The 23543-nt window shown below is 45.6% G+C and overlaps 2 protein-coding genes and 2 non-coding genes across 4 annotated transcripts in view; all 4 read left to right on the top strand.

The window, feature by feature from the left end:
- The first annotated feature begins 1113 nt into the window (after positions 1 to 1113).
- haus6 (HAUS augmin-like complex, subunit 6) lies at positions 1114 to 19683 on the top strand. Its single transcript, XM_062516588.1, has 16 exons — positions 1114 to 1272; positions 1840 to 1935; positions 2512 to 2590; positions 3019 to 3151; positions 5069 to 5213; positions 7564 to 7626; positions 7780 to 7837; positions 8732 to 8905; positions 9624 to 9856; positions 13589 to 13718; positions 15128 to 15230; positions 15361 to 15439; positions 15579 to 15750; positions 17050 to 17145; positions 17368 to 17497; positions 18532 to 19683. Exons 1-16 carry the CDS (start codon positions 1172 to 1174, stop codon positions 19350 to 19352), a joined length of 2613 nt encoding a protein of 870 aa, XP_062372572.1. The 5' UTR covers positions 1114 to 1171; the 3' UTR covers positions 19353 to 19683.
- On the top strand, positions 9296 to 9426 carry LOC134060736 (small Cajal body-specific RNA 8). Its single transcript, XR_009935339.1, has one exon. It is a non-coding gene; the product is annotated as a small Cajal body-specific RNA 8 (non-coding RNA).
- LOC134060735 (small Cajal body-specific RNA 8) lies at positions 16746 to 16876 on the top strand. Its single transcript, XR_009935338.1, has one exon. It is a non-coding gene; the product is annotated as a small Cajal body-specific RNA 8 (non-coding RNA).
- Positions 19684 to 19926: 243 nt separating the features above from the next.
- Positions 19927 to 23543, top strand: part of dennd4c (DENN/MADD domain containing 4C) — an 86455-nt gene continuing 82838 nt past the window's right edge. Inside the window, exon 1 of the mRNA XM_062515936.1 lies at positions 19927 to 20199. The gene's annotated coding sequence lies outside the window, so the exon portion shown is untranslated. The remainder of the gene's footprint in view (positions 20200 to 23543) is intronic.

Raw genomic sequence — 23543 nt, 5'->3', positions numbered from 1 at the left:
ATATTTGACACACATACACACACAATAAATGAAAAGTATAGCCTCCTTTGTCATATATCAAACTGGACAATGATGCTTTATTTTAAATTTGGATGACTCAAAATATAATCTGTGCAGACAGGGCAAACAATTAACCGACTCCTTGTTCACTGATTACTAACTGCCCCACAACAACCCTTTCTGCCTGCACCCAGCTCAGCAACATGTAACCTATCCTTCCTCCATCAAACCCTGATTGCACTTCCTTAAACTTGCTGTAACATGTATTGACAAAGTCACAGAAAATCTTTATATACTCAAACAGAATTCATACTGTAGTGTAGGCTATCCAATGCCTTTACAGTGTAACCCATAGGGTCATGACTCATGTGTGTGGTAGGCTATGGTATCAAACTATAGGGCCAAGGCGGGGGCCAGATCACTCCCGCCAACAGGTTTCATATGGCCCTCCCAAGATGTTTTGGGTAGGAAGGGAAAATCTGAGGGGGGGAAAATAACACCCAATTGTCTTCAACAATGAAAGCAATAAGCAACATCTCTGACAATTTGGTTAGACCTATACCATATATTTGGCCACACACAAAACACAGTTTTGCCATGTCGACGTGAAACTGGAAATTTCGAAAATAAAGTCGACATCATCTCGACCTCCAAAACAAAGAGAAAGCTCCACAGCTGCAAAATGGTGGTCGGCATCTATCATTATCAGCACAATCGTACATCCTTACACTAATTATTACCACACTCTGTTTCTGCGCTAAAAGAGGGTTTCCTGATTAGTAAACCCGAGTCTGAAGTACAATTTCACCGAATCACGACAATAAAGAATGAACACACAAGGCATTTAGTTGAGTCGTCAGCCAACTAAGTCCGGATTCAGTGGCCCCAACGAGGACGAGGTCTCATTCCAACAAATCCATCCCACTGCCTAATATGAGTTTGACACCCCTGCCATAAACAGTAAAAATATAAAAGTGTTTTTATCAGATTTCAGATATCAAATGTATCTGCTGTTTATCTTGCAATGTTTGCTCCTTCTAAAATGTATGAATTGGACCGGAAGAGGACAACATTAGCTTCCGGAGCAATGCCTCAAATATTTTGGCGGTTTCCGTGTTCACGTCACATCAATGGGCTGTGGTACCACAAATCTGGCCAACTTTTTTGAAGAATGGCCTTAAATCAGAAGGAAAGTGGTCAATATTTATGGGGATTTCTTTTAAGTCTTGGATTTAAAGCTGATGTAAATAAACGCCATGCCGTCATCGGAGAGTAAGTTTTTACATGTTGACAGTTTGGCTAACGGTAATATTTGCTAATGTCGCTAAAGTTAACTTGGCCCTTCTGTCGTCAGCTGATTTTATAGATATCAGGGAGGAGTAGGTACCAAACCAGCTACCTAATTCAACGACATGTCATTTACATGGTTTCTCTGTGTGTCCGATAAAGCATCTTTGGTTCTTACAGTCAGTTGTCTCGCTTGGTTGTCAACTAAGTTGTTTAACGTTAACATCGTCTAATGTAAATTTGCATTCACTGCTGAAGTTGCTAACACGTATTAGCTAACTTCAAGTTAGTGTAACAAAGAAGGTTATTCATATCAGTAGGTGAGCACAACAGCTAGGTTGCGATCAAACGTTTGTCTACGTTCAGGTCTGTGTGAGAGGAGTTAGGATATCGTAAACATTGATTCGGCACGACTAGCAGACTAGGTTTAAAGCAACGTTAGTGATTACTCTTGCATTTTGCAGTATCTGTCTGCAAGTTTAACCATCTGTCATTCACAGCATTTGGAATATTTCCTAATTTAAATGCATTTCACTTTGTGTTCCTTGCCAGGACTATGTTTGACAAACCCAATAAGGATGCTTTTTACAGCGTCATTCACTTCCTCCTGGAGAAACTGAATCCAGCACGTACACACGAGGAATTCAGGTGAGATGCTAAACCGGATGGGAGCTGAAATCACGAGCACCGCAAGATCACCCAGTATTCATAGCATTCTGTAGCCTGGCTCTCACCAGACTAAGCTCAACCTTTTGAGATTGAACAATAGTCTGGGGAGTCTGTGCTTTATTTCTACTGTACAAGAAGCATGATCAATGGGCATAGTTCAAATAACTCTGTACACTTGGATCAATGATCTGGGTGCACCTGGTGGATAAGCCAGTTTGTCACTGATTCCAGCAGACGTGGACAGGTAGCGGGAGAGATATTGGACTGGGGGTGGCTCTCAAACTCTCTCCTTGATCCTCGATGCTCGATCCTCCAGGCTCGTTGCCACTGATCTATAACTAACGCTGGTTAGACTATCCCATGTTGCCGCCCCATCATACTTTATGTAAATCAGTGAGGAGGACAGAGAAGGGAAGGGAGGATGTATAAAAGACTAAATGAGAGGCACCCTGGGTTTACCCAGTACTCCTCAGAGTAGCGTTAGTAATATCACCATCACCACCACACTACACTGCACTACACTAACATCCTGCCACATCCCAATCTGTTCCACAGACATTGCTATCCAGTGGTGGACCGTAAGCAGGATGCTGAGTTCAGAAAACTTACCCTGGCTCGACTTCAGGAGATTTCGGTATGGTGACTGACTTCTGTATGCTGCTTTTCGGTGCTCCTCTAATTGAACTAAGCAGGTCTATACCTGGGAATTGTTTAATTGGCTGTCATCCAATGACATGCAGATTATGTGCACTATTCACAAAAAGTTAGGGATTATATCTGGCTTTCGGGTGAAGTTTAATGTGTCAGTTCAGAAAGTGCTGAAATATAGAACTGTGGGAAATAAACATTCAAAAGTTTAGAGAAAGTCACGCATTAAGTTCACCTGTAAAGGTTATAGTGGATTTTAGGTTCATCCCGACATTTCAGCTGAGAGCCGAATATCCCTGACTTTGTGTGAGTAGTGTACACTGTACAGAGACAACCTCAAATCTGCAGAAGAAAATAACCCAAACAAACAGTCAGACCAATCACGAGCTTGTGTGTGTCCTTGTATCCGGGCAGAGTGAGACGGGCGGCTCCTTCCCTAAAGTGCTGGCCTCCCACCTGCTGTCGCCCAGCGGGCCCAAGTTCATCAACATCATGCTGGGGCTCACCAAACACGTCATGCTGGAGCAGATGAGGAGCTTCCGCACAGGTACTCGGATACTGCACACACACACACACACACACACACACACACACACACACACACAAACACAATCAATCTAACAATGTACTGGTGCAAAATTGAATAACGAGTCCGCTAGTTCCGATCGTGCACACAAAAGCCGGCAACGTGTGTTTTCAGATTCAGATTCAGATTTAGATTTATTGTCATTCTGTTCATTACCAAGGTAAAAACACAACGAAAAAGCGTTTCTCCAAGATCCATACATCATTCATACACATTACACACACATACATATCCACCTTAGTATTGAGTTGCACTTAAAAATATATATATAAATAGTATAAAATAAGTATAAAAATACAATTACTTCCCTAAATGTAAATATCCTAATTCTAATTGCTCATTTCATAGCCATATTTAGCAGCCGGACAGCTTGGGGCAAAAAGCTGTTCAGTAGCCTAGTGGTGGTGCATGTTATGCTCCGGTAGCGCCTCTGGGAGGGAAGCAGTTTAAGAAAGACATTGAGAGGGTGTGTAAGGTCCTTTGCAATGTTCAGAGCTCTATTTCTGCAGCGGCTCAGAAAGAGGTCCTGGACAGAGGGAAGCGAGACTCCTATGACCTTTTCCGCTGACCTCACAACTCTCTGCAGGGCCTTCTTATCTGCCACACTGCAGCTGGAGAACCAGGTGGAGACTGCATAGGTCAATACACTCTCCACTGCTCCCCTGTAGAATGATGTGAGGATGTTGGTATGAAGTGAGGCCTGTTTCAGTTTCCTCAGGAAATACAGTCTCTGATGGGCCCTCTTCACTAACCCTGAAGTGTTCTTCGCCCATAGCCCCGCTCTGACTGAGAGATTAAAGGCTCAGGAAACCATTGCCGGTGTTTTGACTTAATTAGTGGATTAGGTGTCTTCTCAGGTTGACATTTCTGTATTATGAGATCTTTATTCTAATATTTTGGATTTTTGATTTACATGAGTTGTAAACCGTAATCATCTAGGTTTTTAAAATAATCAAGATTAAAACATACAAAGGCTTGAAATGTTTCACTTCATGTGTTATGAATCTGGATAATATGAAGGTTTCGCTTTTTGAAATAAATTACAGAAAAAACACAACATTTTTTTAGATGCCCCTATATATCACGTCCATATTGACAAAAGTTGAAACATGTTAACACTCCCAGCCTTTCATTGGTGGAAAAGGCTTGTTTTAAACAGTGCCGTCTTTTGTGTGTACGATGTAAGCAGCATCAGAACCAGCTCAGGTTTGCTCAGGAGGTTTTGTATCTGCAAAACTCTCCCATGAATACCAGACCTGTAGCCACGGCTAGTAAGGGCCCTGTGTTAATTTGGGACCAGCCATTAATTGTGTTTTGACTGTATACTCGTATTTGATTGGTCCCAGATTTTGCCCCAGTAGATCTGCTTGAACTTTGAACTCTGCTGCCAGGCTGGTGATGTGTGTGACGCTGACGGCACACGGCAGTTGGCAGCCATGGCATCAGTCCAGCTACAGCCGCTGGACCACGTCATGCTTACGTGCCTGCCAAGGGCAAGGTCCAATACCGGTCACCATCTGTCCCAAGTAAACCAGTGGTTATTACCTGGGTTATAATAACTCAGCTGTGTGTGTGTGTGTCTCTGTGTGTGTGTCTCTGTGTGTGTGTCTCTGTGTGTGTCTGTGTGTGTCTGTGTGTGTGTCTGTGTGTGTGTCTGTGTGTGTGTCTGTGTGTGTGCCTGTGTGTGTGCCTGTGTGTGTGCCTGTGTGTGTGCCTGTGTGTGTGCCTGTGTGTGTGCCTGTGTGTGTGCCTGTGTGTGTGTCTGTGTGTGTGCCTGTGTGTGTGCCTGTGTGTGTGCCTGTGTGTGTGTCTGTGTGTGTGTCTGTGTGTGTGCCTGTGTGTGTGTGTGCCTGTGTGTGTGCCTGTGTGTGTGACCAGACGGCTCGTGGGTCCCGGCAGCTGTTGGGATGCCAGCGAGCAGTTTGGAGATGGCGCAGAAGCGGCTCCAGGTGGCGAGGACACGGCACACTGCGGCCATCGTGGCCCGGGACCGCCTCAACTGGGAACACCAGCTCAGGACCAAGTGAGACCTGCCTCCTATTCTCCCATAGGGAGGGAAAGTGAAAACCAGCACCCCAAGTGGTTGCGTTCCTATCGAAGAGCAGCTCCAATGTTAAGTCCCATAGACCGACTTTTCAAAAAAATACTATGCAGCTATACCAGCGATCTTATCCACCAAAAATATTTTTCAGTCTTCATACTGTAATAATCTATTAACTGTGAAAATAGCAGACCCTATTTCGCCTTAATAAAAAAAAGCGTAATTGCTCGTTTCATTTCATAAATGGACTACAACTTCAAGTGACGTGACACCCTTCCACGACGTTACTCGCCTAGCATGGTTTGTTTATTAGCCTGTTAGCTAGTTGGTTAGTTAGTAGACAATCACACTTACTGCCAGCTCTTGTGTGAGTAGGAGCACAACACAAGTTATACCAACATAAAGGTAATTACCACCCGGTTTACATCGCTCTCTGTTATTACAAAAATATGTAAAGCCAGTTCAGCAAATTGCCGTTTTGATCAGTTGGAGATGAAGCGCCCAAACTGGTGACGTGAAATGCTACTGTAGCTAGTACTGTAGTTCGTTATCACCATGTTACAAACAAACTCAAAACAATTAAACTGATCCTGAAAAATAAAGTATGACCACTAGAAGCAATAGAGCTGACCTAAATGCATAGCATATTGAGGGCATTTAACTAAGTTCCCATCATGGGCCGAGATATATTTTTTCTAAAAGAAAATCCCATCCCCTCCCGCTAGCCTCTAGGAACGCAACCACTAGATGGCGATGAGATTACTTTCCCTCCCTATTAGAAGTCACTCTGTCTGAGTCATGATTCATGCCACCGCCTCAACTGTCTGTCATGACCCCCCTCCCAACACACACAAGCACATACACACACACACGTTATCAACAGGGTTCCCATGGATCATCAATTTTGGACCGTTATTCGAGGCATGGAAAGTGAAGGGAATCTCATCATTTTTTTTATCAAAAGTCCTGAATATCAGGAAATTATGTTTTAGCAGTTTATAATTTGCTTACATTGATACCAATATATTTCCATGTGGAATTGGTGTATATCTGCTTTTTACTTGCTTGCTTCAATAGTAATACAAAGTAAAACAAATCTTCAATGCAAAGAATTCTAGAATTTAAATAAATAATTGATGCTTATACATTTGTAGACATTTTTGCACAATTTGTTTTTATTTAAATTTTTTTTGTTGAGTGAAAATCTTGGAAGTGAAAGTTTCTTGTTTTGTGGAAATACTACTTAAAATAAGCTAAATTGAATGGAAAGGTTTGCCAACAGAACAAGCTTAGATTTAAATTCTGCCGAAAGGGAAGTTTTGTCCAGCCTGTTCATCTCTTTCAACCTCATCAGATGAGCCACTCAAGTACAGAAACAGTGTTAAAGGAACACGATGCAGTTCTTTTATGGCGTCAAACTCACTCTAATGCCACCCTGACTTATATGGAAAAAGAAATTACCAACATTGGCAGTGCGCACCCAGAACGCTTGATGTTGCACTATTTGACACAGTTGATCGTGTAGGATCGCGTGATTGCTTTTAGTCAGTTTATGACTGACAGGTTATTGTCTTGGTGCCAAGTGACTTTGAAGATTGAAGCCAAAGGGCACAGTGTTCTTTTTTTTTTACCACAAATCATTTCCTAAGCATCCAGGACAGGAGGCTTCCATGAAGGGTCATCTCCTGGCCTCTACGACAGACCAGAAAGACTCATCAGAATGGCATGACCAAAATAATCAACTGGAGTACATTTATACTCCTGGGAGCACTCAAAATATTTTACAAAGTTCATGGCTCAGGAGTTATCAGATAAAATAGTTTTTTAGGAAATGTTTGACTCATCTGACATGGGGAAAGCCGGTCACCCCCTTTGGCACTGAAACCGCCACTTGGCCTAGATTTGCTAGTGAGAGAAATGCCACTATAGAGACTATTCAGCTACTCAGGTCTCCTGACGCACAAAACTGGTCTCACCAATTCAAAGTTGTACATCTTGGTCAACAAAAGGGCAATTATCAATTATCCAGCAGTTTAGTTGATGTGGAAATGTGTAAAATCTTATTTAAATATGGCATGAGCGAGAGAGGTGTTGGTTAGGATATGCCTCACCTCTGGTCAAACCACAGAGAGTAATCAAAGGGTTTTGCAAATTCATGCCCCACATTCATTTGAGTTCACCCATTCACATGATTTGAACATGATTTGATGATTTCGCATCAAGTCACGATCAGGAAACGTTAATAAGCACCACATGAATTTGCCTGTGAGCTTTGTTCTGCTTTACTGTGTGTGTGTGTGACACTGATTTGGGCTTTCGTTCCTTTGTGAAGGTCCTGGGAGAAATCTGTACGAGCCCTCATGGCGGAGAATGCCAAGTATGAGGAATTACTGGAGTAAGTTTGGAATAGCCTACCCATTTTTCCTGGAAAATATTTAACACCAGTTTGCACAACAGTTATTTTGAATGGATACCATTTAGCCTGTTTTTTTTTTTTTTTTTGTCTGAAGAACTGTGTTGTGTTTTTCACCCAATGTCTTGCCTGTAGAAGCCAGGAAGCCTCTGCTGAGCAAGATGGAAGTCTGGTGCAGGAGAAGGTTTTGAAGGTTTGTAGACATTCTTTTGTGGTCCCGGACCGAGCAGATCTCGTTGCAGGATTTACTTTTTTGCAGTGCCTTTATTGATGTACTAGTGTTTTCTATGATTTGTTTTTCATTTGTTTGTTTACCTTACTTAGCTAGCTTACTACTTACTTACTACCACCCTCCCACCTACACTCTCCCATATCCTAGAGAACGGCAGGAGGTTACTGAGCACTGCTCCTAACAAGTGTATGTTTTCTTGCGCTGGTGTCAAGTGATTAAGGAGATGAACGTGTTTGCATCAGTAAAGTGTTTGTTTTGTTTTTGTTTTTATTTGAAACTATTGCTTACACAGTGGTCTAGCGCCCTCTAGTGCACAGCGCTTCTCAGGGCTCTATGATACTGAGACGATATGAGTAGTGGTATTTCATTATGAAACAGATGATTTTACAGCAAATACAGATAATTGTTGTTATATTATGTTTAGATTTCCACAAGTGATGTGAGAAAATGAATGAAAGTTGTCTTTATTATAATAGTGAAACCTTCAGATAAACCTTTTAAAGGACAAACAGAAGGATCTTAAGGCCAAAAGCAACTGTTCAGAAAAGACCTCCCTGCTTCCTTTTCTGATTGGTCAGCATACTCTGCTTCCATTTCTGATTTGTCTGCAGACTCTGCTTCAGTCTCTGATTGGCCCAACCTTGCGTGTGTGTGTGTGTGTGTGTGTGTGTGTGTGTGTGTGTGTGTGTGTGTGTGTGTGTGTGTGTGTGTGTGTGTGTGTGTGTGTGTGTGTGTGTGTGTGTGTGTGTGTGTGTGTGTGTGTGTGTGTGTGTGTGTGTGTGTGTGTGTGTGTGTGTGTGTGTGTGTGTGTGTGTGTGTGTGTGTGTGTGTGTGTGTGTGTGTGTGTCCCCTCAGGTGCGCTCTCTATGGCAGGAAGTGGAGAAGGTGTTGTCCAGCCTGCGGGAGAAGCAGTGCATCATGGACCGTGTGCTGCGTGGCGACGTGGACCAATACACGCTGGACGGAGCCGACGTGAAGCTGAGAGTCCCCGCAGGGCTCCAGGAGAGGGTGGACAAGATGGCCGACCAGGTGAGACGAGACACAAGCATATCTAGTAGATTTGGGGTCACTTAAAAATCTTGTTCATAACTACACTAAATAAGTTAGGCTAGGAATAGACAAAAATGAACAGCAAACGGAGTTTAGAATATATTTATTATATTTAATTGAAATAATTGTGTCCTCCTAGAAACAAGGTTTTATAAATGGTCACACAGCTGGTTGACCAGTCCAGTACTGTCTACAGGTATGTGATGGCTCAACAGATAGAGTAACAGACTACTGCTGCCAAGGTCACAGGTTCGAATCCCATGAAATCCCTAGACCAGCACTCTCAATGAGTTTCTGAATGTGATGACTGAGGTATTAATGGTGGACACCTGGGCATGCTCAGTTAATCACCTGTAAAGCAGGTGTGAATGGGAGGCAGATACCTGGGCAGTGCTGAGTCATGCGCTGCCCACCACTGGCTCTCCCTACAGCATCCGTGCTCTCTGATGACCGGGGCGAACTGAGTGAAATCGTCACGGACAGATACGGAGCAGACACTTTGTTTATGTTTATGTTTATGTGCATAAAACCATATCAATCATTTCAGACACCATGTTTATGTCCATAAAACCATATACAGACACACACCATGTTTATGTTTATAAAACCATATCCATGTTTACAGACACCATGTTTATGTCCATAAAACCATGGACGTGCATGAATCAGCCCTAATGTCCCTCATATGTGTCTCCAGACCAGCAGGGGGAGCCGGTGTGACTCGACTCAGCCCTCGCTGCTCCACCTGCTGGACCTGCTCAAGGAGGCCCTGGCCACTCTGAATGAGGAGCGTTGCCGAGTTCTGGGCCCCACGGCGGAGCTGCGTGCTGAGGCTCACTCAGATGGCCCCACGACGCAGGTGGATGGAGAAGCCCTGCGGCAACATGCGAATCGGATAGCCCAAGCTCAGGAAGACCTGAATAGGCTCAGGTGAGAGCACTCTGGTATTTGGATGTGGTTGTCTGTGCATTTGGGGCGTTCCCACTGATCGATAACTAACACTGGATAGACTATCCCATTGTTGCCGCCCCATCATTTTTTATCTAGATCAGTGAGGACGAGGATCGAGGAAGGAAGGGAAGTTTGTATAGAAGCCCTAATGAGAGGCACCCAATAACTTGTGTGTGTGTGTGTGTGTGTGTGCGCGCGCAGTCAGTCTGCCCTCTGACCGGGAAGACGCCGCACTAGGCCCAACGCACCCGTCGTAACTGCCGCCGTTAATGTAGAGAATTATCCGATATGATTTTACGCAGAGCACTGTTTATTATGTGTCTAGTAACAACCATCAAGGCAGCCTTCAAACAGGCAATACAAAGCGGTAAAATTTACAAACAGCGATGGCAAGTCTCGGATACTACCCCGCAACATCTGCCGCCAGCCTGCTACACTGTATCAGCAGACTTTACGCAATTGGAAAAACTGCTCACCGAGAATGAATGGACAGGTTTTCAATATCATGAAAGACAATTTAGGAAAACACTCGATACAAAACGGCTACAAGAAAAACAAAACTTCATAATCACCGGAGATTTCAGGAAATGGTCCAAGCTGTTCACAATCCTCAATGGAGTCTTCTTCAGAAATGGAGTATTCACAACAAAACGCGCTGACGGAATACATCTTGGAATACCATTACTAAAGTATGTTGTTCGGATATTGAAGACACTGCCACTGGATGAAATCGCGTTGTCCCAACCACACCTGGCTGCAACCCTGGCCGTCTGGATTGAAAAACAACTACGCTACCTGCGCGAGGTGATTCAGCCGGCTATGGCCGCTGTCACGAGAAAACACCAACGAAAACCTCAAAAGGTAGGCAGAAACAAACTAACCTATCTATGGCAGCATCGTAGAACGAAGGCAATTGACATTATCCTAAACGACAGCTTCTTCCCCAATCCTCCGCCGAACTCCGGTAATACTGAACAAGTCTATAACTACTATCAAAATAAATGTCATTCCGAAACAAAAACAGACGCACTTCCACTACCCCCGTGGAACAACATAGACTTATCAGTCCCAGAGTCTACACTGTGTACATGGGAATTTACAGCGGACGAAATTGGAAAAGTCATTAAAAATCTACCCAATAATAAAGCAAGTGGTTCAGATGGTGTAACCTATGAGACTCTGAAAGCCACCAGTCAGACGTCTTGCCACATACTCAAAAGCATTTTCAATACCTGTCTGCTTAATGGTAAAGTCCCTACATCATGGAAGGGCGCGCTCATCCACAGAATACCTAAAAAAGACAATATACCAGAGGATCCTTCAACATGGAGAGATATCTCTTTGCTTCCAACTATTTACAAAGTTCTGATGAAGTGCTTACTCTCCAGAATATTGCCATGGCTGGTTGACACTGGAATTCTGTCATGTAATCAGAAAGCCTACATTGAGCGGCAGGGCATGAATGAACATGTGTTTTGCTTAAAGACTGCCATTGATGACTTCAAACATGAGTCTGCTAAACTTCACATTGTCTTTCTAGACTTCAGAGATGCCTTTGGCACATTACCTCATAATGTAATGATACAGGCATTGGAGGACATACAACTCCCCAAAATCTATTTGGATTTAATAAAAGATGTATACAGGGACTCATACATTCAAGTAATCTGTGGGAAAGACCTCACCAGAACAATCCCCCTGGAAGTAGGAATTAAAACAGGCTGCCCATGGAGTGCTGTCAATTTTATTCTTGCCATCAACCAGTGGCTGAAATGGCTCTGTGTGCATGCCCCACCCCAAGTTCTGTCACCAAACCCAGTCCAGGGGTACGCTGATGATGTCATGATTGCATCCAGAGAAGAGAGTGTGATTAAGAACATGCTAGCATGCACTGACAGCTTTCTGACATGGTCTGGCCTGAAAGTAAAGCACAGTAAATGTGCAGTTTTCTACGAGAGGAGGAGTGGAGGCAACCGGTGGTATAAATCCAAAGCCGATCAGCCCCCCTCGCTTACCATCTCAGGCCAGCCGATCAGAGTGTATGCTAGACATGAGACCTAGCTATCTTGGTCACAAGTTCAACATCGCTGGTGAATGGAGTCAGCAAGTGACAGACATGGCACAACAGTACATGAGTAACCTGGAGCTCATTGATACATCACCTCTCCCAGTTGTCTTTAAGCTGCAAGCAGTAAGGGACATAGCATTCTCCAAAATTCAACATCTATTTTCAAATGTCCACATTCCACAGAAGGTCCTTCATGAAATGGACAGTAAAACTGTACAGGTGGTGAGGAAATGGCTCTCTCTTAACACACACTCCACAAGATGTTTCATCTTTCAGAGGCGGCAGGATGGGGGCTTGGGGGTTCCCAACTGCATGTGGACCTATACAGCTACCAGACAATCCCATCTAACCACCATGTTAAACAGTGACGACACCCGTGTGAGACAAATGGCCAGAGCCTCCCTACTGCTAGACTTTAAAAAACGGAAAGTGCCACCTGCATCACATGGAGAGGACAACTTCCTGGGATTTAAACAAAAGGCAAATGGAAAACTGGATGTACATGCACAGGGGTTTGGTGTGTCATCAGACTGGCCAGATCTAAATGACCTCTGCAGGAGAACAGGAACAAAACTGAAGTGGACCTCCCACCCACACCCTGTAGAGGTCTCTGATGCAGTGGTGGAGGACCCATCAGTCACTGTAGAGGCAACTCTGCATCACAACAACACCACCCAACTGCTCCAACCAAGAACAGCAAGGCAGACTCTCCTGGAGAATCAGAGAGCCAAAAACATGGAGTACTGGTCCAATTTAAAACTCCAGGGAAAGTTGGCAAAACTGCCCTGTGCAGACCACTCCGTTTCACACACCATCTACAGTAATGCCACCATTGGAGAAGACATCCTCACCTTTTGTGTAAAAGCCCGCCTTCAGGTTCTCCCCACAAAATACAACCTCTCACTATGGTTTCCCTCCAACCATTCACCCCTCTGTATGCTGCATGACCCCCCCCAACATCTGGAGTCAGTAGCCCACATTATGAACAGCTGTAGCTCCCTTAAAGGACTGTATATTGCCAGACATGACAGACTTGTGGACCTCATAGCTGCTCAGATCCCACACATAGAGGAAGAGCAGATCTACAAACACACCACTGTCCACTCTGAATGGTTTTATTCCCCTGCAAACACCTTCTCTGGAATTGCAAACACACCGGACATTATCATCATTTCTCAGAGTGCTAAAACAGTTAAAATATTTGAAGTGTCATGTGCTTTTGACCTATTTATGGAGGACTCATACTGTGCAAAAACACTTAAATACCAGCCTTTGATTTCGGTCATTGAGAACCTAGGTTACAAATGCCAGCTCATTGTGTTAGTGTTTGGTAGCCTAGGTCATGTACATAGGTTGGTGGTCCGTGGGCTTTGTATTGGGGGACTATATAAGACTAAGGCTAAGCAGCTTGTAAAATACTGTTCCATATCAGCAGTTATAGGAAGCATGTTTATTTGGAAGAGACGATGTTTCTTATACCCTTGAACCTGTGGACTCATGGTGGATTGTTGAACTGCTTTAATCTACTGGATTATTCAAGAAATTTGATTCCTTATGTAACTTGACTTGTAAAGTGGAATCAAATAAAGTATATAAAATGTGTGTGTGTGTGTGTGTGTGTGTGTGTGTGTGTGTATTCCCAGGTCCAGGATGTGCACCGAGGACATCCCTCAGACCAAGAGCGCCGTAAAAGATGCGGAGGCCAGCTGGGACAGGAAGTGGACAGAGCTGCTGAAGAACAGCGTCCTGTCCTCCGTCGTCAGCGCCGACCCAGTGAGTGCCCCCACCTGTGACCTCTCACCCCCGACCTCTGAACCCAGAGCTGTGACGACTGAGTAAAAAAAACATGTGAATGCATTACAAAATCGAGTTCAAATGAGTTAGAAAAAGGGTTACAACATACACACACGATATGCCTTATGGCATTCAGGGGCATACTAAGATCAGTATAACTATAAGTATATATACTCTTTTGATCCCCTGAGGGAAATTCCGTCTCCGTGAATTGGTGAAGCACACACTAACCTGGAGCAGGGAGCTGCCCGCTCAACAGCGGCATCATGCAGATCATGCAGTGATGTGATAGGTGCTGTGTCCACCAACCGCGTTTTTTACACTGAGAGCGTTAAAAAACGCTTTTCTCTGCGCTTTGAGAAGTGTTTATTGTTGCTAAGTTACCAAAACCAGAGACGGTTTATAACGAGAAGTGACATTGACGAGCCTGGCGCTGTTCTAAAAGTTGAACAGATTTCAACTTTGAGCGCTCTGAGCGCTGCGGTAAAAAACATCAGCGCCGAGAGCTTTTTTCCGCCAAGGGCGCTCAGCATTATGAACGCTGGGCTACATAGACTTTATATTGAAAATTGTCGCCGTCGGCGCAAAAAACGCGTTTGGTGGACACAGCACCATACTGTGTCATGTACATTACATTACATTTAGTGCACACACTTTTGGTCCGAACATGTGAAGTATATTGCAAATGGACCACACTGTCCTCGGAGCAATACAGGGTTCAGTGCTTAAGGGCACAAAGATAGACAACATTCAGGCCACTGCACACGCTAGCCCAGCTCCTTAACCACTACACTACCACAATAATGTATATTGTCTTCTGTTCCAATGTGTATTGATGCATTATCTGCCCACATTATATGGTTAAATGATGTTGCTAACCTACAGTGGCGACTACGCGATCAAGGAGTGTATTCCCATTAGCTAACGCTGAGTAGTTCGACTGATAGCGGCTATGTCCAGAAGTCAAGCGTGCACGCTGAGTAGTTCCCAGTAGCGTATTAGTTAGCTTGGTCCTCAGTATGCGTCCCTACCTACATTTGGACAGCACTAACTAGTTGGCGTCACCTGACTCGGGGAGGGGTGTGTGTTGACTATTTGCATGACGTGATTAGCTTGACCTGAGCTGCGCAATGGATTATGGGATATCTGAGGGCAAAAAAGATGCATCGATGCACGCTTGGAAATCACGCCAAACAAAGTACCCAACTAGTGAGAGCGCTTGACTTTCGGACAGTCTATTCTGACGTAACTTCCGGAAAATGCACACTGCCCAGCGTGCACACTGATGTTTCAGACACAGCCAGAGAACGTAAAAGTTATGAACATAACCAGCGGTTGAACGTTTAAAGGATGCTGCTAACCCACGGTTCCTGTCGTCTCTCCCCCAGGGTGTAGACATTCTCCCTGCCATGACGGCGCTGTCCTTTGAGCCGACGCCTGAGGACCAGGTCAGATCGAGTGCCCTCTTCCGACTCCATCCCCCTTCCACAGGTGAGTGTCACACTGCCCTCCTCTTCACACACACACACACACACACACACACAAACAGGCGTATGTGTAGAGGTGTGTGTGTACATGGGGGTAATTGGCAGATATTTCATGAGCTGTTTATGTTTCCCAGAACCAGAGATGGAGATTCCACAGAGTCGCCAGAATCTAGTGGAGGAGATGGTGGTGGACCAAGCAGAAGACCATGACAGGTGTGTGTGTGTGTGTGTGTGTGTGTCCTGTGTTTGTGTGTGTTTATATGTGTGTGTCTTATGGATATTTGTTGTCATTTTCCAACACGTGATTGAAGAGGAATAGATTTCATAACATGTATCTGTCTGAACTTCAAAGATTCCGCAGCCTTCCGTCTTCAGCTGAGCAGAGTTTTGATGAGGAGTTGGATTCCGTTCCTGTGGAAACTCCCATGATTCCTTGCGTTGTGGAGTCGCCAAGAGCAGCCACACCGGTGCAGCCAGCTCCTGAACACCCTCCCCGAAAAACCCCTCTGGTGTCAATACTGAAGGTATCACAGCTGAGTGAAGCTCCAGTCAAAGATTGTATAGTTGCTAAGATGAATCATAAAGGGTTTTTTCAATGGAATGAAATGTCACCACTTCCGCCTCCTAAAGGGGCGTGATCGGTGACAAACTAATCAGTGTAGAACGGTGTAGAAGCAGCAGAAGCAGTGTGCCGTTGAGAACAGGCGGCCTGCGCTATTAGCGGAGACAGAGACAGATCGCTAACAAAGTTATTTTTCTATGTATTTATCTCACTGGAAAATACAATTTCAATGTGGGAATGTTAGAAAGACGTGTGCCTTGTAGAATATGGGTTTGTTACTTGCATTGCTAAATGTAGGGCTAAGGGAATGGTCATAATCCGAGATAATGTTTATTTCTCCTATAGAAATACATTGACACCAGACCTCCCGTTTGCCTCCTAAAGGGGAGTGAGTGGCAGTTGCGAACCCTGAATTTAGCCTCTTATGAATCGTCTCGCTTTATAAACCGTCTCTGCTCCAGTGTTCTCCAACGTTCTGGAATGTTTGAAAGTTCTAGCATGATGTTCGAGCATCCCAAGTGTTTCACTGTTACCAGCTGCGTATCTAGAGGATTTGGAGTCATTTAAAAACCTTGTTTTCAATAAAAAATAATACACAAAATAAGTTTGGCTAGGAATAGATGAAAATGAACAGCAAACAGAGTTTAGAATATAATTATTATATTTAATTGAAATAATTGTGCCCTCCAACAAACACATTTTTACTTAAACTGACCTTAAGTATCAAACTTTTACTGTCACAGCTGGTTCAACTGAGTTGTCCAGTTCACCATGGGCTACAGGTATGCGATGGCTCAACAGGTAGAGTAACAGACAACTGATGCCAAGGTTGCCGGTTCAAATCCCATGAAATCCCTAGACCAGCACTCACAATGTTCGTTCCCTGTCCACCTGTGATTGAGGTGTTAATGGTGGACACCTGGGCATGCTCAGTTAATCACCTAAAGCAGGTGTGAATGGGAGGCAGATACCTGGGTAGTGCTGAGTCGTGCGCTGCCCACCACTGGCTCTCCCTACAGCATCCGTGCTCTCTGATGACCGGGGCGAACTGAGTGAAATCGTCACGGACAGATACGGAGCAGACACTTTGTTTATGTTTATGTCCATTAAATCATATCCATGTTTATACTGTCAAACTGGTATCACTGGTGGTATCACTGAACAAAAATGTAAAAGTTAACCTAGAAGTTAGTCTTCTGTATAGACAAAGTCTGTTGTATAGACAAAAACATATTAACGCATGGTCTCCATTTTGTTGTAGGACAAGACCAAACCTGCCAATGCACAGACCAAAAAGTCTGCAGTGAAGAAAAAAGCAGAAATATTGGATCTGGAGTTTGATAATTTGGCTGAGCAGGTAAGACCACACACTTGCACACTTATATCTAACATTAAAATAAAAATATATACAATAAAATGAAATGAAATTAAATAATAGAAATTAGTGATACATGTGTGCACAGGCAGTGATACAAATCAGTGCTACATTAACGTGTGGTGTGTGTGTGGTGTGTGTGTGGTGTGTGTGTGGTGTGTGTGTGGTGTGTGTGTGTGTGTGTGTGTGTGTTCGTTCCTCTAGTTTGCTCAGGCGGTGACCACTACCCCACAAGATGGCAGTGAGGGAGGCATGGGGCTGGAGCATCTTCTGAGCAACATGATTGAGCCCCTCTCCGCCCGCAGACAGCTACCCCGCACACCAGAGAGCCTGAGTACGTCTGCCCCCACCCCTGGCTAGCTACTGCCCCCACCCCTGGGTCACTAATGCCCCCACCCCTGGGCCACAACTGCCCCCACCCCTGGCTAGCTACAGCCCTCACTGCTGGCTAGCTCCTGCCCCCACCCCTGGCCACAACTGCCCCCACCCCTGGCCACAACTGCCCCGACCACTGGCCACAACTGCCCTCACCACTGGCCACAACTGCCCTCACCAGTGGCCATTGCTCTGGCTCTTACACGGGTCCTAGGCCCGGTCTACTCTGGGTCTGCGACTGAACCGCTTCGTTTACAGAGTGTAGAAATAGTTTTAGAAGACTGCTCTCATTTTTTCCCTTCTGTATGTGCTGCTGTTACGTCTGCCGTAGCCAGTTCCCATGATTACAGTGGGAGCTGATCGTTGTAGCAGACGCTCCGCAAATACAACGCTTCAGTTATGTGCCCGGTGTAGCCTCCTTATTAGACTGGACTCAAGGCAACTTTTTGAGCATTGACTGTTGCTAGGCAGTGTTCCTGAGTACAGTAATTTCCTGTGTATTAGCCGCATTGTGCAGACCTCTGCCAAGTGCCTCTTGAATTTCCCGTTGGGGATCAATAAAGTATCTATCTATCTATCCTGGATCCAGACAGTGATCCGAATCACTCCCAAAATATTATTGTTTCTTCCTTGGATCATTTTAGACCTTTCCTGAAAATTTCATCGAAATCCATCCATGTGTTTTTGAGTTATCTTGCTAACAAACACACACAAACAAACAAACAAACAAACAAACCCCGATGAAAACATAACCTCCTTGGCGGAGGTGATAATAAATAAATAATCACATGATCTAATGTAATGTAACCGCTAGTGATCCGACGGTGGCGTACGTACCACATAATGCCAAAAAGTGCCGATAATCTCCCGCTGGTGTTTAATGTGTGGCCTGCTGTTGTGTTGGTGTTTGGTTGCACAGAATGAGCTTTCAGACAGGTGCGTCTGAGTCAATATTCTCATATGTTGTTTCTGCATTTTATTGTTTTATGGCAGTTGCAGACGTCAGGACATCCTGGAGGAAGGCAGTGGAGGATGGCGTGACCCAGAAGGTGCGTCCTTCCGGAAAGTTCCCTGACAGCTTCACCGGCCTCTTCACACCCTACTCGGAGGCCAGCAGAAGCAGCGTGAACCCTGACGCGTCGTCCCTGAGTGCCGCCGACGCCCCCGTATCAACCACTATCCCTCTCCACACTCCCAGCGGTGGCTTATCGCACGCTGCCACAGTGGCCTCTGTGCCTCGCAATCCCACTCTGGGCCAGCAGAGGGCAGCCGTTCCATTCCTAATGTCATTCGACTCCTCCTCCCACGTGGAGTCTTTGTGCAGTCGTAGTGCCAACGAGGGTTTCGACTTCAGCATAGCCAACGAGACCATCCCGGAGTTGTCCAGCGGCGACAGTCTCCTTGGCAACGGCGACAGTCTCCTAAGCAACAACAGCCAGGACCCCTCACAAGAAGAGGAAGAGGTAGAGGACGGACCGGAGGAAGAGGAGGAGGACCTCGTGTTGCCCCAAGTCGCATCCCCTCTGGAGGGAGACAAAGTGTCGTCTTTGCTGTCGGCACGACTGCGGCTCCAGTCCATCCTGGAGAAGAGCTCTTTCGTCGGCGCCAAGGACCAAGACCTCCTCTGCTTCTCCCCCACTGCCGCCCAGGGCACTCCTCACCGCGGCCACAAGGGGCAGGCGACTGGGGACTGGGAAGGCTCCCGACAGGTGTTCTCCTTGGACCTGGATCAGCTCGAGAGCCCCTCTCCTCCTCGCCAAGGAGAAATGCACCTGCCAAACCTACTCACCTTCTCGCCAGTCGACCAGCTGTAGCTGTAGGAGTAGTAGGAGATGTGGGTTCTCCGTTCAGTTTAATTATTAAACATTTGTGTTAAATAGCATCTGTGTGTGTGTGTGTGTGTGTGTGTGTGTGTGTGTGTGTGTGTGTGTGTGTGTGTGTGTGTGTGTGTGTGTGTGTGTGTGTGTGTGTGTGTGAGTGAGAGAACATCTGTCCTGTGTGTGTAAATAAGTGCTTGTCTCAATTTGTTAAAATGTAGTTGCTGTCTGCCTTTACAATTATGACTTAACTTGAATGACTAACTCGGCCTTTTTCATTAACTTTTCAACTTCCCCGTTTGAAATAAAATTAATAAATTCGAATAAAACTAAACTTTGCTGTTAAACGTTTTGATTCGCGTTGAGTGGGTCTACTATTGGGTGTGTGGGCTTCGAGATATAACGAGCCAAATATCATAACGAGCGCCGTGTCGATGGAAACCAGAAACCACCTGTTGTTCCACGGCTCTCGAAGTCATTAACACCTCTCACAAGATAGGGGGCGGAAGAAACCTTTCTAACAAAAATCCGGATAAAGTCTAGTCATGAGAGCCCGTAGATCTGGGCGGTTCCATTCCACCTCTAGCAGTGTACTCCGAGAAACCCAAGAGCCCGTGCTAACACAACACAAACATGGCGGCTACTGCCACCGACACACATCAATAAGAACATCGCCAACAAGTGGAACAAACAAACTTTCCTGGGATTATTGGAGCGTGCGCGCTTTTTACTATCAACAGCGATTCCCCCCATTCGCACAAAGGTGAAGACGGAGTATCGAGGCGGTCAGATCAGCAACTTGCCTACATGTCAACGTCCTCTTCTTTAAAACAGTAAACAGCTGGTAAGTGGTTGAAAAGCTTTATTTTACAAGTCGAATTGTGTTATGATGAGCGGAGTTGAATTTAGAAAGTTATGATGCCGACGGACGAGAGTTTTTCTGTGTCTGGTTGCTTTGCGTATGTTATCACGTTGAACGTGTGGCGTTATTTGCTGTAATGTGACGTTTGGTGTTGCAACGTTAGCCGGTTTGGGGGGTTTGTAATAACCTTACTGTTTTGTTTCTGTGCGCAATGTCGAAAATGCGACTGTCAGATGTAACTTTTCTTATGTGATTTGTTTCGGACACACGGGTTGCGTTGCAAAACCACGTATGGAAGAGTGCACGAAGTTGACCTAGTTACTAGCTCGGTGGATGCAACAGTTGGGCTCGGAACAAGTCCGACCGACCGCCCGCCCCCTGCTCGAGGCCCCGGAGTTGTGGGAGAACTGAGATCGTTACACTTTTCAAACAGTGCAGGTGCTCACAGTCACAGGGTGTGTCATACTCAGGTAGCTGCGGTGTAGGCCTTATCGGTAAATGCAGTTTAATCCGCGCCACAATGGGAACATCCGCATTGAGACTTGGCGTAGGCTACAGTCGAAGTCATTAGTGGTTATTTTAGTAACCTGAACTTTTTGTTGTAGCCTAATAGTGTGCGACCTGTTGTGAAGCTACCTCATAGACATCCACGGACGGTAATCTGACTGTCAACTTGACTGCGATTCGCGTAGCCTACCATATGGCCATTGTAAAATGACCCTCATCGGCTCGCCCGCACTTGTTTGAACTTCGAGGTCTTTGCTGAGCAACTTCAGAATGCAGTACACAAAGAAGATTATAAAAAAAGGGTTTATTTTCCATTTTAGTCATTGCTGTCCGTGCTGCGTGTGGAACTTGGTGAGTCCTGCACGGGAGACAGCTGAGCTCTACGGTAAAAGTGAGTCACGGGAATGTTAAGTGAAGTCTAATGGGTCACTAGGAGCTTCCTGTGGGACGATGTCTCCCTGTACAGGCGTCTGGGCGGCGGCTATAACCTTGCCGTGTAGGTGGTCCCAGATGGAAGCGTCTCCTTCTCTCTTAGCTTTCCGCTTGACCTGTGGTTGACCTGACCACCATGGGCCTCTTCTGTCTTAAACCGTGCTGTGTAGTGCCCCTGTAAACACACACACACACACCACTCCAGAGGTGCTTCTCTTTAGTCACGGCTAGGAATGTGTCTTGCGATATGGGCTTGGCCTTGAGCTGAAGGAAGCAAAGGAGTTCGGAAGTGATATGCATGTATGTGCATAATGAAGTGTTGCAATTTCAACAGTGATTGCCCGCGGCAAAATATGCCTTCACATCTCACTGGCAGGGTAGCGTATGCAGTTGCAAGGCAGCATCATGCTTCCCCGTCTAACCTGGTGGTTAAAAGTTACTCTCATAAAGTTGGGGAATGAGTTTGACTCAACAGCCACTGTAATGTTGACACTTTCTCACTCACTGCACACAGATGCACATCACACATGTGATGTGGTCATAAGTGGCCTAGTATAGTATAGCACTGGCAGATAAATAGGCGCGAAATGTTGCATATGATCCACTTCCTGCTTCTGTTTTTGCTCATGGAGTCCCTGCTTAGGTAAGGCAGTTGCTCAGTTTGGATCAGAACAGAAGAACTGTGGAACACATCTGGGCCCAGGCAGAGCCACATCCGACCCAATGTTGGTTCTACTCTGGCCTGGTACTGCTATCGACGCTTTCAAACAACCACATGTTCCTAAGGCATTTCCAGGGGCACAGAAAATAACATTGACCTGAACTTAACTTGGCGACAAAAAAAAAAAAAGTTTTTTTATATTTTTTTTTCCCTAGCATAATGCTGAAATCCGATTCATTTTCATTTCAAAGTATTTGCGTTGGGTTTTGAAAATTTCAACCCTCTAAGATCAGATTGAAAGGTTCTGTAGTCTGTGAGGCCCTGGGACCCATCGCATGGTGTCAATTGCACACTTCCTAACCACTGTGTCCACACACACACACACACACACACACACACACACACAGATATGCTGTGCTATTTGAACTATGAACACAGTGTCACACTCACACATGTAGTCAATATGTCATCTATGCAGCATAGCTGTTTGACGTGAGAGTGTCACATGCATTTGATAGTTCCTGTCACATTGATGTGTCACATGCATTTGATAGTTCCTGGAGCAATGTTGTTGGATTTAAATGGTAGGCTAACCCTTAGTCCAGCATCCATGTTTGTTCGCTGAGAACTACCAGCTTAGATGGTTTGTTTGTTTGTTTGTTTGTTTATGTGTATTAGTTAGAAACTTTAACTCAAGTTTGATTATAGTGAACTCTGGGCCGAGTCCGCTCCTGATCCGGTCAGCGTCTGTCTCAACGAGAGCCGTCAGGCGTCTGGTCAGGTGCTTTAGGCCACACACACACACACACACACACACACACACACTCACACACTCACACACTCAAGCACTCAAACACACTCGGTGAACTCAGGGAGTCACGCCTCACAGACTCTGGGTCAAAGGTCACCATTGCCGCCGCGGTAACAGTCATGTGTGGTCGTCGGCGCTTGGTGGGTCGTCCGTGAGGAGAACGGACCCGCGCGGGTGTCCGGTGAGCTCCGTGAGGAGCAGGACGTAGCGGACGTCTCGAGGAGCCTCCGCAGGACAGGACAGGACAGGAGGACACACTGGATGATGGATTAAGTGCGGCAGCCTTGACACCTCAACGTTATCTTCCGCGTTGGCTGTTTGAAGTCGGTTGAAGTTTGACCTCTCAGACAATGCAAAAAAAAAAAAAAGCTGGCAGGCAACTGGTGTGTATGATCAGTCTTTACTGCCAGTGACGAAACTGACAAAAAGGTGTGTGTGTGTGTGCGCGCATTTGGGCTTAGGTGTGTGTGCGCTTGGGTGTGTGTGTGTGTGTGTGTGTGTGTGTGTGTGTGTGTGTGTACGTGTGTACCTGGGTGTGTGTCAGTAGATTTAACTGCACAGCTTTAGGTTTAATTGTAGTTGTGTGTGTGTGTGTGTGTGTGTGTGTGTGTGTGTGTGTGTGTGTGTTGAGTTGGAGTGTGCTGGTGCAGTAGGGAAATAAGATGAGTGTGCAGCTTGGGAACAGGACAGTCCTTCCCTAAAGCAGTGCATTGTGGGAAGAACAATGGGCCGGGTGGGCGTGCGTGCGTGGGCGGTTGGGCGGGGCCTGGCGGCTGAAAGGGAAAGGTGACACCGCTTCATCAGGTGCCTCTCTCTCTCTCTCCTGTTCCAGCACAGCGCTGGCTCTTGTGCTAACTGGACTCGGCTGGACACGAGCTCTCACTTTCCCTTTTTACTCGCAGGACACTGTCTCTC

Source organism: Sardina pilchardus, chromosome 16 (genome assembly GCF_963854185.1).
Source record: "Sardina pilchardus chromosome 16, fSarPil1.1, whole genome shotgun sequence".
NCBI classification, from domain to species: domain Eukaryota; kingdom Metazoa; phylum Chordata; class Actinopteri; order Clupeiformes; family Clupeidae; genus Sardina; species Sardina pilchardus.
Note: the sequence above shows the minus strand (reverse complement) of the source record. Positions and strands in the feature narration are given on the sequence as shown.